The sequence below is a fragment of the Mytilus edulis genome, chromosome 1 (assembly GCF_963676685.1).
Source record: "Mytilus edulis chromosome 1, xbMytEdul2.2, whole genome shotgun sequence".
NCBI classification, from domain to species: domain Eukaryota; kingdom Metazoa; phylum Mollusca; class Bivalvia; order Mytilida; family Mytilidae; genus Mytilus; species Mytilus edulis.
The window spans coordinates 11,094,633-11,113,125 of record NC_092344.1 but is presented as its reverse complement, the minus strand read 5'-3'; the positions used below and the strand labels follow the sequence as shown (position 1 = coordinate 11,113,125).

At 31.4% G+C, this 18,493-nt stretch overlaps 2 protein-coding genes across 2 annotated transcripts; both read right to left on the bottom strand.

The window, feature by feature from the left end:
• Window positions 1–1,023: 1,023 nt before the first annotated feature.
• On the bottom strand, window positions 1,024–4,008 carry LOC139523952 (conserved oligomeric Golgi complex subunit 6-like). The gene is made up of 4 exons (XM_071318405.1): window positions 3,803–4,008; window positions 3,059–3,135; window positions 2,032–2,111; window positions 1,024–1,231 (listed from the first exon to the last, which is right to left on the bottom strand). Exons 2-4 carry the CDS (start codon window positions 3,086–3,088, stop codon window positions 1,084–1,086), a joined length of 258 nt encoding a protein of 85 aa, XP_071174506.1. The 5' UTR covers window positions 3,089–3,135; window positions 3,803–4,008; the 3' UTR covers window positions 1,024–1,083.
• On the bottom strand, window positions 3,777–18,260 carry LOC139507095 (conserved oligomeric Golgi complex subunit 6-like). Its single transcript, XM_071295637.1, has 16 exons — window positions 18,153–18,260; window positions 15,001–15,144; window positions 14,384–14,455; window positions 13,898–13,956; window positions 13,199–13,310; window positions 12,543–12,625; window positions 11,831–11,901; window positions 9,482–9,575; window positions 8,843–8,919; window positions 8,279–8,416; window positions 7,587–7,651; window positions 6,705–6,796; window positions 5,966–6,212; window positions 4,772–4,939; window positions 4,228–4,335; window positions 3,777–3,833 (listed from the first exon to the last, which is right to left on the bottom strand). The coding sequence occupies exons 1-16, from the start codon at window positions 18,258–18,260 to the stop codon at window positions 3,777–3,779; spliced, it is 1,695 nt and encodes a 564-aa protein (XP_071151738.1).
• Window positions 18,261–18,493: the final 233 nt, after the last annotated feature.

Below are 18,493 nucleotides of genomic sequence, written 5' to 3'. Positions count from 1 at the left end.
TTAACAAAACTGTAAGAAAAACAACAGTCTGTGGATGGTATTCCTTCTTTTCAATAAGAATCTTTTTTCTTTCAAGTATATTTGTAAAATATTGATATCATCCTTCAAGGGCAATTACTTTCTTAAGGAGTAAACTAACTATTTCAGGCATGTTGACTGTTTGCAGTTCAGTTCCAGCTGATAATTATAGCTTTTCAAAGTTTCTGTGAACTATAGGTTTTGCAAAAATAACAGAAACTGGATAAAATTCATCACTCATAGGTAATACCCTTAAGAGCATATATTGTCCTACAAGTCATTTTGCCATACATTTCTCTCTTTCTGCTTTAGTTCATACAATATTTGATCACAAATATGGATAAATGGGTTTTCAGGGGCAATAACTCAAATAATGAGCCAACTGACAATTTTGAATATGTTTATTCATTTATAGATTATGTCCTGCTGGGCATTTACAGTCTCCCTGCATCTAAAAAATTTTGAAAATTGCAAAAAAAAAAAGTGAGAATCATCATTCAAGGGCAGTAACTGCTTTAAGAAGTCTTCTGACTGTCATAGTTTCACGGTCAGGTTTTCTCTGTCTATAAGGGTTCACAGGATATAATTGGCAATAGGAAAATAAGGAGAAGTGGTTTGATTGCCAAACAAGACTTTGTTCCACCATGTTTAGTTTTCACAGCCATTCTGTGTGACAGTGGGATCAAAGGACACACTTTTTAAACTAAATACCCTAAGAATATTAACTTGAGCCAAATTTACATACATTAAGGCCAGTAGTTTCATAGAAGATTTTTATAAAAGTCAACTGATCAGGACAATACAACTGACACCAAGTGAAGTGAAAAACAAACCACAGTAACAAACATCATCAAACTTCTCTAAAGAAGACAAAAAACAATGATTCAGAAAGTCTGACTTGGTGCAGGCAAAAAATGTAGTAGGTTAAACCAAAATTACATGGTCACAAGCCACCATCCCCCATTTGCAAATTCATTCTATATCACATAAAAGTATAACACAAGATAAGCCCTCAATAAAATATATTTGATTCATAAATAAATAACAAAAAAGATTTGACAGTAATCATGATAATAGTTTAACCACTTGTTCAGGCGTCCTTGGTACAATGCCTTGTGGTTCTTTATAGTCATTTTCTGGTTTACACACAGCTTCATACATTTGTTTGTACGCACCACATATTAAATCAACAGATTGTCTTTTTACATTTTCTCTGAAACAGACATTAAGAATTGCATTACTATTAACCATAATAGATATATCAGTAGAACATACTGGCATTATAAAATTCGTCATCAAGTAGCCTTTCTGAATTAACAGAAACAAGATGTAAATAAAGAATCCTACTTTTCCAGTCAAACATGATGATGATTTCATTTTTTCCCTTGTTTTCTGTGATCAGATTGGGTGTCATGGAATTTATTATACACTTTGAAGCTTGAAGGTTAACTCTAATTAGTGAGAAAGCGCCAACCAGTATTCTTGTTGTTGAATAATGTGATGAGGATTTTGCTGTTAAATCTAGGTATATCTCAGATTTTTCACATTAGGATCATTGCATTGATAGCACCAATAAATAATGAATCTATAAGATAAAAAATTGGCCTTGCATTTATTTTTCATTGATACTTATAAAAGCTACTTTCCTATTTAAAAAAATATTTGCATTTAATTATTGAATGTTTCTTTTTGTAATTTCATTGGGGTATCAAAGTGTAGACAGGAGCACATTGTGTATGTTAAGATTGTAGGCAGTATCAATGCTTTTACAAAACTATAAAATTATAAAAAGGAGCATTCAATTCTTATAACAAAATGTTTATGATTTAACCATAGATTCACTAGTAAAATTGACCTTTACATTTGATTACCAATGCATTGTTGTGGGGTTGTAATAGGAAGCTTATACAGTTATTTTATATCACTAGTTACATCAAATGTCAGAATGTACATTTTTAATCAAAATGGCAGAATGTATATTTTTAATGAATTTCTACAAACATAAACACATACCTGACTCTAGCACTCAATATCAAACCACACTGAGGAATTCCTAGAGAATCAGGACTGGCTAAATAGCTGTCAAATTTATTCTGAAATTACAAAATTCGCATACAGTAAAATCAGTCTAATGTTTGAGTCATGTCTATACCAACTTATATTTCCCTATAAATAACAAAATGGTTACACTTCAGACATGAAACCTTTCTTTATCCATTCATAATAAAAGCAATCTTGATTGAAATAAAAATTTGTAAGGGTTCTGCGGAACCCAGTGTCTTGTCTACTTATGCTGTTAATTGCAGGCTCAACAGAAATGAGGAATAAATTAAATAAATAAATTCCTTTTGATACTATTTTGATTGTAAGGAGCTTCTGTCCAAGTTTGGTAGAAATCAAGGATAGTTATTAAAATTTCAAAAACATTAACCACAGAGTGAATATTTGTGGTCACAGCCGCCGCAATGTAGGATCCATATATTTCGCTTTTTCAACAAAAGTCAAATGCTTGACAAAAATGTACTTTTCTTATTGAAAAAAATCTGGATTTTTAGTAGATTTTAAAGCTTCATATGGTTGTTGAAGTCTCTCGTCTGCACTTAAGCCATTAACCATCTGTACATAATAATTGTTGAAGCATGACAAAATGTATCATGTGAAATGAAAATACAAGTTTTACAGGAAAAATGATGGATACAACACAACAATCCTCTAACCTTCAACCCATTCTATATTGAGTGTTGTTGACTTTTGTAGCAACATATTCTTATTTATTTCAAGACAACTGTGAATACCTACAGATGTCCCTACCACACAATCACCACTTCAGGTGTGGCTTCACTTAAATAATTTTAGCTTTAAGATATAGTATAATGTCAACTAATTACAAAGAGGTTTTTGTTTTTGTTTCATAATAAAGAGCATAGTTTTCTTTTAAAAAATATAGGATTTCTTGACCTGCCTTAGGTGGAATGAAATAATGAGAACATAACACCAGAAGTATTTGATATGTTGCCATAATTCATAATCTCATACTCACCATTGCTGATTTTGTGGCTAAAGGATCCATTCCTGGGAGATTGGATAAAGGTCCCTGAAATAATATGAAGGTTTAAGCTGTTTAAGGTAGCACTCCACAGTTAGAAAATAAAATTAAAAATGAGCCACAAAATGTTTTATCATCTCCTATTCCTGGATTTCTAATACATTAACCTAACTGTTTGTGTTGTACATGTGCATATGTATGTAATCAGTATGTTCCATAGATTTGATTTTCAAAAGTTAAAAGAGTGAAAATTAATTCCTTTTATGTGTATCCATGGCAACATTCTGCATTTATTTACCATAAAATATTGCAAAAAGTGGGGTGGACATGTCACATATCCCAAAATTTGGATCAAACTAGAATTTCAATGCCTTTGAGTGATACCTTTTTAGAAACTGTTTTCATAAATCTTCCTAATGATCAAATAAAAAATGGGTGTCTTTCGCCTCATTTTTTCGTAAAATCCAATCACACAGTTCGTGCGATAAAAAGTTGGAAAAAAACATTACAATAATTGCCGGACCAATGTATGGTAGGGACATGCAAATACGGACTGTCATACAGAAAACAGCCTATATTACATACATTACATAATCTTGATGTTCATATAAACCCAATACAAAGGCTATTTTAATACTCAGCTATCCAAAAATGAATTTTATTGCACACTAGCTCTCATATTTGAAAAATCCACAGGGGCCAAAATGCGAAACTACACACCTAACTGTGGAGTGCTACCTAATGTATCCCTTTCTACCTTAATGCATTCCTATGGTTCAGGGTGAAATTGAAGACTATTCTGCATTATATGAGTGCACCAAAATGTACTATTATCTGTTCTACAGTAAATGTATAATCCTTTAATTTCTATGTGAAAATTTATGTTAAAACTTGAGGATAAATTTTATTGACTTAAATATACAATAAATATACAAAAAAAAAAATTCCATGCATGCATTCATAGTAATGCGAATCATTAATGTATATACAAATATTCCACAAAACTTAAAGGCTGAAATGGGTAAAAAAATATGATATACTTCTCTTTACAGTAAGTTCTTAAATCATAATTTGTATGATAAAATAAAACATTTAAAATAGTGAAAATCCTAAGATTTTTTACAATAAACAAAACTGACAAAACAAAACAATTCAAGACAAACCTGTTTTGGTTGATGTTGCTGGACATTAGCATACACATGTGCTAACCCTACTCTGTTTAATATAAATGAGGCCTGCTCACTTACTAGGGTATCCACTTGTGCATCAACCTAATTGAATATATCATACATGTACAAATATCATAATATGGGCTAAAACAAATGTATTGCTGTTTCTTAATCTTTGCACAATATTGATATGATATGAAAACCAATAAGAAAAGTTTTCAGTATCACATTATTTTGTCACAATTTTAATTAATTTTCAATGCATAATTTTAGGGCCCTTATATAGCTTGTTGTTCGGTGTGAGCCAAGGCTCCATGTTGACCTATAATGGTTTACTTTTATAAATTGTTATTTGGATGGAGAGTTGTCTCATTGGCACTGACACTAAATATCCAATGATTTTTTTCTGATGAAGTGTGTGGTTCAAGTTTTTGAAATTTTTATAGTTTTGTAAAAATTTTATGAAAATTAAACGAGCCAAATTAATTTAGTCAAGGTGTTTGGTACAACCTTAATGACAAAAACATGTTATTCTAACCTGAGCCTGTAACATTTCAAGCCGTGTATCTGTAAACTCATACAAAGCAAGTGTATTCTGGATCAGATAAATACAGTTTATCATATAGGTGGCCATATCAGACGTGTTTAATCTACTGGCTGACACAGAACACATCTGTACTAAGGGGTCAACTATACTGTTTAAGATCTGAAAAGAATTGTCCAAATTAAAATAAATGCACCTTAAACATGTGTAGGTTTTGTTTACATCTATAATCTCAAATCATTTTATAATGTAAATTGCCATAAAATGGTTTTTATTCTGTTGACAAATATTCAGTTTGGTGTGTCCATTTGTCTTGTATTAGATTTCTGCCAATATAAAAAAGAAGAAGTGGTATGATTACAATGAGACAAACGTCCACAAGAGACCAAAATGACACAGAAAAAAACAACTACAGGTCTCACCTTACCACCTTCAACAATGAGCAAAGCCCATAACGAATAGTCAGCTAAAGTCTATATTGATGTAAATGTAATTGCCTTTTTTAACACCAGACAGTCAGAGATTTTAAGGAATCTCTGATTAATATATTTGAAATACAAAGAAGAATATGACTGAGCTTTTTATATTAGAACACACATCAACTTTTGACCAATAAGACTGATTTTGAAAGATTTTTAAAGTTCTTTTTGGTAGTAATATTACATCCATCATACTAAATGTATGGTGAATCTTATAGCAGGTACCTGCAGTTTTAATAGCAAAAAATCCAATACATGAAAATACTCATAAGTCATCAGTATTTAAGAAGTTAGATTTTATGTGAAAAGTCTGGCTCAATTTAAAATCATGCATAATACAAAATTTCTAATGTAGATTTATGTTCAGTAGTTGTCGTTTGTTTATGTGGTTCATAAGGGTTTCTCGTTTCTGGTTTTTTTTTATACAGATAAAACCCTTGGTTTTCCCGTTTGAATGGTTTTACACTAGTAATGTTTTGGGGCCCTTTATAGCTTGCTGTTCGGTGTGAGCCAAGGCTCTGTACCTTGACCTATAATGGTTTACTTTTATAACTTGTGACTTTGATGGAGAGTTGTCTCATTGGCACTCATACCACATCTTCCTATACCTATTAACCAGTTGACACTTCTGTTGATCAGCTGAGATCTGTTGTAAAATTTGGTAACATATTTCATTTCAACAACTGTGTAAATACATCATGCTAAATACCTGTTTAAAATCTTGTTTTTTATTGTCATAATCTATGACTGAGGCATCATGACATGCCAAAATGTCTTTCAATAACTGTAAGGTTTGATTCAGTGATGCTGTAGGGCCTAAATCTGATGGAGGTAGCTCAACTTTGTCCAACAACTTGTTACCATGACAATTCAAACTGTTGAAGAACATTCTGTGGCTGAGATCTTGTATTTCAGTAATGGTGGACAACAAGGCTGCTTCCTGGTTAATTATTTGCCTATAAAACAACTGTTTGTAGATTGCATATATCTTGCAAAATTCATAATTATTTTCAACATAAGAGTAAATGTGATTATGAATAAAATAAAATACAAAAAATAATGAACCCTAAGGAAAATTCAAAACAGAAAGTCCTTTATCAAATGGCAAAATCAAAAGCTCAAACACTTAAATTTTGAATTTATACTAGCTTCTTTTTTCTATTTTAACACTGTAGCATTCATTCATTCATATACAAAATGACTATCTTCTAAAAGTTTTTTTTATAAATATTGAATGACTTTGGCTTTGAAAAAACAATGATAAAAAAATTAAAATGATAGTCGGAGAGATTACAAAACGATTTTGAAAGAATTTCATCAAGTTTTTGTAGTTGTAACAAGTAGCTACAGTCGTGTCCTAATACTAATCTGTTTGTACCAAAGCAGAACTCAAGAAAACTGTGTAGTATGTACTGTGTAGCAAAGTTCTATAAGGTCCAAATACATACCCAATTGTATCATGGTAAAACTTGAGTAAATTGTGTAGTTTGTAAAGAGTAACAGCATCTTGTTCTGATACCAGCACTTGCTCCACTCTCACCTGTATGATGTACCATTAATAGTGTGATATTATTACTTTTATTTAAACATATGAATCAACAATCAATGGGATGAGATTCCAAAAGCTAGTTCATGTGTCTGACCAAAGTCTTTTGTTGTAACTTAATATTCTATGTCTGGTAGGTAATTCAGCATTGGTGGGAGATCTTTGATAGACTCAATTTTGATAATGTAAATTCAGAAATTATTGCGTGCATTTATAATTGCGATTTTGTCATTTTAGACTGAAATGCGACTTTAGTTTTTGAGATATTGAGAAAAATCCTGTTTAATTCATGGAAAAATTTCAAATGCAAGTTTAAATTATTGTGATTATAATCCTATTGCATTTTTCATAATAATAAAAACATCACAATAATTTCTGAATTTATAGTAATTTCTTTTTAGACTCAGTTATTAGGAGCTTGACATGCTATTTTGTCACCTTACAATTACTTTTAAACTTGTAAGTCTTTAGTTTTTTGTTGTAAGGTTGCTGTTCTTCATAAAAAAAAAATATTTGTACATTTACATGTAAGTACACAATGTACTGTAAATTCAGAAATTATTTTGATGTTCTTATTATTGCAAAAAAGCGACAGGGTTATAATCTCAAAAATTAAAATCACAATAATATATGCATGTAATAATTCCTGAATTTACAGTATCTAAATATTTAGAATGTTTCTGCAATACAAAGACAAGAAGTCTTTCAAAACGTTCTACTTATACACTTAATCAAGGAGGAAATATCTATGTAGAGTATATTGAAAATAAATAATAAAACTGACCTTGAATGGTCTACAAACGCCCTCTGTGATATGTCCTAGGACTTCCTGGGTCTGTTCGTCTGTAGCTGTAAAAAATAATACACAAATAATATTAATGCCTTCAAATCAATCATACTGCCGTTTAATTCTTCTTTGTACAAAAGTTAGTAAGTTTTTGAAAAAAATATCTCAACAGTTTTCTATTTTTTATTTATTTCAAATGAACTTTATTTTTTTCAGATTTCAATGAAAAATTTAATCCTTCTAATAAGAATAAATACTGTGAATTCATTAATTTTCGTGGGTACCAATTTCCGTGGATTGAGGAAAACCGTGGACATTTGATTTCCTGGTTTCCAAAAAGTCTGCATATTCATATAGGAAATTTGTGATTTGTTGAACATTTAAATTCTTCCTTTCCTTGTAGCCACGAAATTTATGAAAATTGGTATCGAACGAATAAAACTGAATCCACAGTACTTCCAATAGCAATCTTATGATCATTGCTTAAAAGTATGCCAATTGATATGTGAAACAAGTTATTTAAGTAACAGCAACTTTTACAATAAAAGGCAAGAAACTTCAAAATCATTTTAAAATAATTAGTTTTCATTCTATTTTATTTGTGTGCCTGGCTTAAATTTTGCTTTCATGAAGCAGTCCTAGGAAAATTTCCATATGTTATATTGAATAACAAATCAATATTTACTCACTTGCACATTTTTTTAGCAAAGACTGAAGATGTTCTTTCTCTGATGCAGTAGCCTGATGTAACCATGCCAACATATCACCTACATATCTCAGAGGATCATGGGAATGCAGTTCTATTGGTCTTGGGGTACCACCTGGTCCTACAATAGAAGGGAAGAATAAATTTATAGAATTTGTTATCTTCATTATAGGCTATCAGAAGGAAGGATAGGCCTCTAGGCGAACTGGATAGATTTAGGAAGAATTGCATTCACATTAAATAGGGAATAAATTAGCTTCATACCAGAACATCATGTTGTTAATTTCATAAGAAATTAACTACTGATATTAAGAAATTATTGTGTGGTTTTTATTAATTTTTATAATGGGAATGTGTGAATGTCACAATAATAAGAACTTGATTTTTAATGTCTGGTCAATATATCTGTATGCAGATTTTCCTGAAATCACAAAAAATAATCTGGCATTTTTGTCATTTTTTCGAAAAAACGTTATAACAAATGCATGCAATAATTTCTGAATTTACGGTACCTCTATGAGCATGTTCTAAAAAAAAAAAAGCTTACCTCCCCTTGTCAGAGCATCTATTAAACCTCGTACCACAGCTGTTCTCCTGGCAGTACCAAATTCATCAAGGGTGTACCTAAATTAAACAATCCATATTCAGACGTGGTTCTAGAATCAACTTCATCATGGATATATGAATTAAGAAAGCTGAACAACAAACTAATCATTTAGAGTATCAAAACAAACAGCAAAAAAAACATGGAATTTTAATTTCAGAAATGAAAAGATTCTTAAGTTTAAATTAAAAGTTTATCAATTTTAATGTTTAAGGGTTGACCTGTCTTTTCATTTTTATAAGAAGAATCAAGTTCAAATAATAATTCCTATTTTGTACTAGCTGTTCCATCTGTAAAATGCCTTTTCAGAATCTAAAGAACCATGGTTAATTTCATTGTTTGTACCCACATATGAAAATAATGTTACATCATTGGTTGAAAATATTACCAAAGATGCATTAGATTCTGAAATGGCGAATTCAAACCATCTCTAGTTTGAAAAAATTACAAACAGAGAACACTCAAACCTTCTAGATTTACTTAGAAAGGACAGTAACTGGGCACCTGCTAACCAAGAAGAACTCATTTTAAATACTAGCAATAAAGTACATGTCATAATATAAGAAACAAAAAAAAAATTACCTATACAGGACAGGTCTGTCTTGCAATGATTCCATGGCTTGACATAACATGGAAGATACATCAGGGGAATCCCCTGTCAAGGTCCTGCAGTCATCTAAAATAAAACAGACAATGATTAGAAATGTATTAATATCTCTGAATAAAACATTATACACATTTTCACTACTATAAAAGTTGATTATAATTAACACTGGTTTAGCTTAAAAAATTAAAAAAAAAATGCAATTTTAAATGCAATTTAAAAAAAAAATGTTTGGTCTTTTACATTTTTTACTTCTTAAAGGGGCACTAGCTACGAGATATATAAAAAATCTAAAATAGGATTTTTTTTTTAATCATTAATGAAAGTGAAAGAGTGAAATAATAATTTGCTTTTAGCAGCTTAAATGGTTCAGTTTTGTCGAATTAAGCTAATAAGAATTGCTAATGAATTATTCACTTGCAAGTGAATAATTCAACCCCATTAAATCTGTATTCATGTGAACTCCAATTTAACCCCGTAGAAATAGATAGAATAATGCATGCATTGTCCGTGTACGGTTATTTAAAGGAAAAGAATGTCAACATTGAAAGTGAAACAAAGGTAAATAATTTGATTGACTGACTCGATCCACAAAAAATATTCTTATAAAGGAAAAAACGACAATAAACATAAATGTTTAATCTATAATACAAAATTTAACAGACCTTTAAAAAACAAAAAGCACAATTTGCTTAATCTATTCATATCTATGTTTATGTTTATATCGCTTATATGGTCAAAGAAAAGGTCAACTTAAAAGCTAATTAGATGGTGTCTAGGCTAAATTTCACACGAAACAAAGCTAAATCTTATTGAGACCATGGCCTGTAAATTGTTTATTTCATACTTTTGATCGGTTGGAAAAATGTTTTACATTGTTATAAATAAAATATAAGAATTTGAGTCAAATTGGTGAACATGAATTTGACAGCTATTGCCCCTTTAAGGAAAGCTTGGGTCCATCTCATTTATCTAACTGTATAATACTTGGTTATAAAATTGAACAACAAAGATACGGTACAATACATTTTATTGGTATGATTGAAAAGCAGCAATTGCATGAGGTTTCACATAGATTTTAGAATATGTATTAAAAGAGGCTTTGGCCTTCACACATTAAACTGGGTCAACTGAAATACTCTACTCCATTAAAAAGGACAGACATATTTTTGAATGCTGATTGGCCAACCTTTAATTTATTCAGACATGCATTGAAAAACGCAACATGGTTTAGCTATGACCTTGAACTTATATTCGGTCATTTAATATGTAAACTTGATTCATGATATAAATTAACCCTTTCAACGCTACACAAAAAAATAGAAAAATGGCTGCTGCTGCTGCATTTTTTTTGTGTTCATTCATTAGAACAGTATATTCCTTTTCAGACTGCTGTATCTTTTTTATTATAAGAGATACAGAAAAGGTTATTGCATGAAAAATGCTCAGGAGAGTATGAACTGTAATGTTAGGCAGTTATTTCAGTAAAATTTTTATCAGGTTACCTGCATTTTCAGGTAATTAACAGGTAAAAGGTGTAATTTGTTACATTTGTGTTGAATTTTGAATAAAAACTACTTTTTGTCTTCATCTATTTTGTTTTTTTATCTGCCATATAATAAAGAAGACACCAATTGCTCGATTCCGTAGCGTATTGCACCATACACAACGTATTATGTAATCATGGCACAAATCAGTGGCTCCATCCTCAAAATTTTCAGTCAACCTCCGTTTCCCCCCTTTTTCTACGTCTCGTAATGATCGATCAAATCATATTTCCCACACGAATTGAATGTAATAAACACATTGAGATAACAAGAAACCTTTTCACTAATCCTCGTCATCAGTATTTCCATATTTACAGCTTCGTTTCCGATTTCCGCCATTTGCAATTGTCAAAATATTTGTTTTTATTTTCCTTCAATTTTCCTTCTACTGCATGATTTTACAATAAAAATTGCCGGGATTTCAAGCGCAAATGAGACCTTGCATATCCTCGATTCATACAAGGAAAAATTAGAGAGGACCCGAATGAAAACCGAATGGTTTAAGAGTCCTTATGAAAAATCCGTTGTCATCGCGGCATATGCCGCGAATAGCAGTGGCGGACGGCGTATGTCATCGCGGCATATGCTGTGTATAGCGTTGAAAATGACTAAGATCACAGCAGGAATTACAACATTATATAGGCAGCATCAGGTATTATGTGCAAGAGTAAACAACCATAGCTTACTTTGTTTGCAGGATATTACAAGATATAAGACCAATAAACAAATAGTTAAACACTGATCAAGATTAATTAATTTGATATTAAGCTTCATACTTACTTTGTGTCCATCTATAAAGTCTTTCGTAAGCTGATTCTTGGTGTAAAGCCATAGTTTCCATTATTTCTAATCTAAACATATCAAAAGCAATTTAAATAAAGTGTGTCCTAGCAATGTTGCATTTGTTTTTAAAATTATCATCTTAAATCTCATTCGTACAGAAAACACTTCTCTGCCATGTCATCTATCTAATCAATACAAGATTGTGAACAAAGAAACAGTTGGCAAAACTTATTTTGGAACATCTATCTTTAAAACAATTTTGAGTTTAAATATGTACATGAAATAACTTAATATAAGTGAAGGTAACTTTACAGCCAATTGCATTGAGTGTGTAGGCAAAGGTAATATCTTTGGTTAGCTTGCTTGCTAGCTGAACCTTGAAGTCATAATTGGGTTGGGTAAACTACCCTTCTTTAAGAGTAGACTAGTCTGACAGATAACCAATCTATCTTTCTGTAGGACTAGACTAATTCGAAAGGAGGGTAGTATACCTTACCTGATAATGACTTCATTGTTTAACTACCAAGCAAGCTAACCCAAGATACTACTTTTGCCTACATACTCAATGCAATCGGCTGTAATACATTTAAGACACTATTGCCAACAGATAATTTTAACCTTACCATCCTTATTGGCTTAAATGATTTTAATCACCATAAATATATTGAATTTGAGTGTATCATTGTTACTGTTTTTTTATTATATATACCCTGCTGTCTGCTGGTTGGTTCTTAATAAAACCTTGCAATCATTATGTATCTTCTTCACTTTCTCAAGAGCTTGGAAAAAATCCTGAAAATACACAATGTTAATATGTATAAATTAAATCATTTCTTGTTTTCACACAAACTTTATAACACTAGATACCTCATGATGATTTTGGCCAAGTTTGGTTAAATTTGTTAAAGGAAGACGACAGATGCCAACAATTTTAAAACATTAGATATAATGATCTCTTGCAGTACTATAATTCAAAAAAAATTATCTGATCAATTATAATTATTTTGTATGCTTGTCCTTTAAAGATCTGCAAATCATATTTTCAACTAAATATCAAGCAACCAGCAGTCAATCAAACTTTGTACAAAACGTAGTATCCCATACAGATATGAATACAGCAGCAACACTGTTACTGTATACTTTTATAAATCAGAAATTCTTTTATTGATATGACCACTGTAGTATATAAAATTGAGACTGGATAAGGGGAATACTTCAAAGAGACAACAACCTGACCAAAGAGTATATAAAAGCCGAGGGCTATCAATGGGTCTTTAACGCAGCGAGAAAGTCCTGCACCTGGAGGTTGCCCTCATCTGGCCTCTAAATAAAATTGTATAATGTAAATTTGGTATAACTGTTTACCAGGTGAATAGATCCATCCCTTGTTCCTCTTAGTGCTTTTACTTCTTCTGGCTTTAACTGAAACTTGGCAAGAAAAGCATCTGCAACTTGAGCCTTCATATGAAGTGTTTGACTAAAAAATTAAATAAAAATTTATTTTGGATTATCACCTAGCTGCCTATGATATTAACTAGTAATGACAAATCAAATTAATGAAATTAATGGTGTCTGACATTCAGAATAGAATAAGATAGGTCAAGTTATCCTGAAATACGTACTGTATGTATTAACAGAATATTAGTGAAAAAATTCTGACATGCAGCAAATTTTGTCTAACAGGTCAAACTTTTAAAATGCTGAGTCTCAAAATATGTGAAAAATTGACCAGGTACAATCAACACAAAAATCTGAAAATACAATAAGCATTGAAATATGACTTGAGACAGGAACATCAGGCTGTTAATTTCTCAACTGAATTGTTTTACATTTGTTCATTTCATGACCTTTAATAGCTTAATATAAAGTACGAGTTTTGCTCATTATTGAAAGCTGTATGGTTGCTTATAACTATGTCATTTGGTCTCTGGTTGTAAACTGTTTTATTTGCAATCATACCACATATTTTATTTAATACATGATTGAACTTGTATACTTCAAAGTTCTTTTTCTTTTAATCGTCCAAATAAATATAACAAATTTGATATGGTTATGTAACCTCACCTTTCTGCATGTAAGTTAGTTGTCTGGTTTATAAGATCATGTGTCTGTTCTTTGGCAGCCTAAAATTTAAACATTTTTAAAGTATAACTAGATGTTTTCTGAGGACACATAAGCCTCTATTAACCCAGCCAGTATTATCAATTATTGACTTCGATGAAAAGTTATGTCATATAGAAAGAAAGTGAAACATTCTCAAAACAAGAATGTGTCCCAAGTACACAGATGCCCCACTCACACTATCATTTTCTATGGTCAGTGGACTGTGAAATGGGGTAAAAACTCTAATTTGGCATTAAAATTAAAAAGATCATATCATAGGGAACAAGTGTTCTAATTTTAAAGTTGATTAGATTTCAACGTCATACAAAAAAAACTTGACCAAAACCTTTAACCTGAAGCAGAACAGATGGATGAATGGACCCACTGACAAGAAAACATAATGCCCCTCTACTATCGTAGGATGGGCATAAAAACCCTGTAGCTAACCTTAAGTCTTGAAGTCATATCCTGGCAGCAGGTATTCATGCCTTCCACTTCAGCATACACACTGTCCAATTTCTATAAATAGAAAATAATAACAAAGTTTATTTGTACTTCCAATCAGTTACCAATTAGAGGATCAAAAGTTACATTTTCACACCAATTTTTATGTGTGTTTTGCCATTGAACATGTTGAAGTCTTTATCTATATATTTTGAACTGATTTTTAATCACATGATAATGTTAGCATTTCAATTCTTTGCAATTAACCTTGTAAGCAAATGAAATGAATGGGTAAGTTTTTGAGGGTTCGCTAAGTAAGTTCGTCCTCCATATCATTTCATAGTACCCTATCAAAGCAGGACAAAACTACTCTGAGGGTTTTATTAAAAAGTGATTAGTTTAGGTATTTTTGTTCAAACCTATATATGGTCCTCAGTGCATAAGGCAAAGAAAATTGAAAAAAAATTAAAATTGCCAGCATGTAATGTTTGTCTTTTATGCTTTGTATGTACATATATGTGTGCGAAATTTATTAAAAGCACAAAGCCAGCCACATCATTTAAAATTGTTCCAATGTCCAGTTATTATGTGGGATACAATTTTTTTTTACAATGAAGTACCTCCTTCACTGCCTGGAATGTTGTTATGAAATCTTCATTGATAGCTAGACTTCTTCTTTCAATGTCACTTCTTAAATTTCTTCTTGATCTCAAACTATTTTCATTAAAAAATGTTGACAAAGCCTTTAAGGCTTCCAGCATGTCCTACAATGCAAACATTTTAAAACAGATAAAATTCATTCTTGGAAAGTTTTATTTTCTACTGTATTTTATACAAACATTTATCATACCTGTCAACCTGTGACGATGAAAATGCAGGTCATGACCTGCATTGAAGAATCAAATCTCAGGTAATAACGCGTACGAACTTTTTCGAGCTGAATTTCAGTATTTATGGTACATTTTCTTATAATGTATATCAAAGATACCAACACATCAATGCATGCTCACTTGGTTAAGTCATTTTAAATCTTATTTATTATTATTTCATTGCACTTTTAAAGATTTTTATAAATTTGTGTAACACAGTCTTATGTTCTCTACTTTTTGTCATCATCTAAAATTTATTTTTCAAAAGTAATTTTAAAATGTGACTACTGGCTATGTAGCCTTTAAACATACCATAGAGGTATTACATCTATGAACATTCATCTCTCAATTGACAAGGAAATTAGACTATGATAAAATATAGTAATACAGTTAATAGAAGTATAAATGTAAAAAATAATTTTCAACTTTAAAAAAAAAATTGTATAAACGTATAAAAATAATGAAAAGTTATTTTTCAATATGTCATGTATGTATTTGAATTTTATATTTTTATAATTTAATCTTTTTCACCCATAAAACGTAAATATAAAGAATAATTTTGAATGGTGACAAATAAGGGGAAGTAACTCTAGTTCAAATATGTTTGTAAACCAGTAGTGCAATTTATTTACGACCTAAAGCTAAGGTAATTGGTGTTAATTAACAGTGTGTTTGACACCAAAGCTGTCAAGTGAAGCCATGCACTTAATGGGTCACTTAATTTGACAGTTTACATAGCTAGATGAACTGCCTGTTCATGAAAGAATTACGAATTTGCCGGTATTTCAAAGGAATATTACTTATGAAAATCAATCTCAAGGCTAAGAAATACGGGTGAAATCGGGTCATTTTTCGGAATTCCCGGGTTATTTCAATGACCCGGAGGGTGTCCCGGGTGATTCCTCAAAATTGTGAAAATCTCAGGTCACACCCGCAGAATACGGGTCAGTTGACAGGTATGCGATAACAGAATGCCTTTTTCAATATTTGTTCAACCTGAAACTCCTACTTTCATTTTCTATGTTCAGGGGACCTTGAAATTGGGGTCAAAAGTTTAATTTGACTTTAAAACTAGAAAGATCATATCATAAGGAACAAGTGTACTAAGTTTCAAGTTGATTGTACTTCAGCTTCATCAAAAACTACCTTGACCAAAAACTTTATCCGGAAGCGGAACAGACGGATGAATGGACGACGGAAGGATGCACGGACGGACGAAGAGACAGATGCACAGAGCAGAAAACATAATGCCCCTCTACTATCGTAGGTGGGGCATAAGTAGGTGGGGCATAAGTAGGTGGGGCATAAAAATAAAATCTTCATGACACAGTACAAATGTATATTGGAAAGGAACTTTTTAAGATTTTTACCAATTACAAATTAATATCCTCAAAGAAACTATGTTATCATCATTTCTAGTACCTGAACAATGTACATGATGTAAAGTAACTTTTAACTTTAAATGACGATCTTCATTAAAATCCTAAGTAGAAAAAAATTCAAATTTTTGATTTTTACTTTTCCCCATTTGAAAACTTGAACTGGACATAACCAGACTACTAGAGCATGCAAATAAAGTGAAGGTAAAGTCATGTGACAACAACAAACGAATTCCATACAAATATTAGTTTTGACAATGTCATTATGTTAAGAGTAAAATATTTATATAAATAATCCATAATATTACATCCTTTGTTTTTCTGTTATAGCATGTATAGTAAAATTTGCTGTATTTGATTTAATATGCAAGACCAATACTTAAATACATAATGAATCTGAGAGCATAATTTTCCTTTCAAAATCAGCAGTCTCTTCCCAGGCTTCTCTGTTACAAGCTTGCAGTGTGTTAACAAACTGAACTAAATAAGTACTTCCTTAGCTAAACCACTTACAACTGACTTTAAGTATCTTCTAATGAAGAGAAGCAATCCCCTCACCCAAAGAGCCATCATAACTTTGTGACTCTCACACACATGCCTAATCTCTAAGAACTGTTGTGGTTTTCAGATAGGTGCCAAATGTAACTGGAGCACATGATTTTCATTACAAAACCACCCATCTCCTCCAGGACTAAAACAGGGAGACTTCATATTACATGTATATGTAAGTTTGTTTGCATGTCATTTTGTTTATGTGTAATGTAATGTCGATTTTAAAAGCTTACTAGACATGCTAGACCTTGTGTTAACTTACAATGTATTGACAATAAATAAAACTTTGATATGATTTGATTCTGTCATTTGTCTGTGTTACAAGACAGTGTGTTAACCAACTGAGCTTGAGATGAATTTCCTTATAGCCATGTTAGCTGAGCCGCTTATCAGGTTACAATAACAATGTCAGATACAATTTTTATTAACCCACAACCTAGTCCAAATAATTATGATGTCTTAGAAGGCTATTTTAATTTTAGCTTTCAGGCCTTCCTGCGGCGTCAAAGAAAAAAAATATCACCGCCTTTCAAGACGTCATAATTATTTGGACTACCCACAACCTAGTCCAAATAATTATGTTGTCTTGATATAAAGGCTATGATACCTTTTTTTTTACGCCTTACGTCGCAGGAAGGCAAAAATATTAAAATAGCCTTCCAAGACGTCATAATTATTTGGAATACCCACAACCCTAAACCACACAAACACAGGCACTTGTTTCTATCAATGCCCAATGCCAATGGAAAGGTTGATTCTCCATATTTTATATAGATTGTCGACCTTCCCATGGATAGAAACAAGTACATGTTACCAAAACGATGTAAGTATTATTTTTTTAATAGAACGATCAAGATTACAATCTGTCAGTGTCAAAAAATCGTTCCCGACTCAGAATCCCAAGAGTAAAGGGGGTTATTTTTTCTGTTTTTCTTATTCATATGTGACAGACTACAAAAAAGGTAAAAGTACCTTGTCATTGTCTAAACGTGTCTCTAGAATTTTGTTTAATTTTCTAGTAAGAGGATTTGAGGCATGTGACGTGGAAGAAGAAGAATCGGCTAGCTCCTTGTCCGCCATGTTGTTTTCTGTGTTTTTCTAGTGACCCGGACAATGCCGGTTCATCGAATTTCCGTATAACGTTCGTAAACGTTTCTTAAAATTACGAAAAGGCATTCTCGAATCCAGTGATTTGATTTGGTTTAATTTGATAATTTAATTTGTTTTAATTTGATCTTGATTTGATTTGATTTGATTTGTTTTATTTTGATCTCCTGATTTTATTTGATATCCTGATTTGATTTGATTTGTTT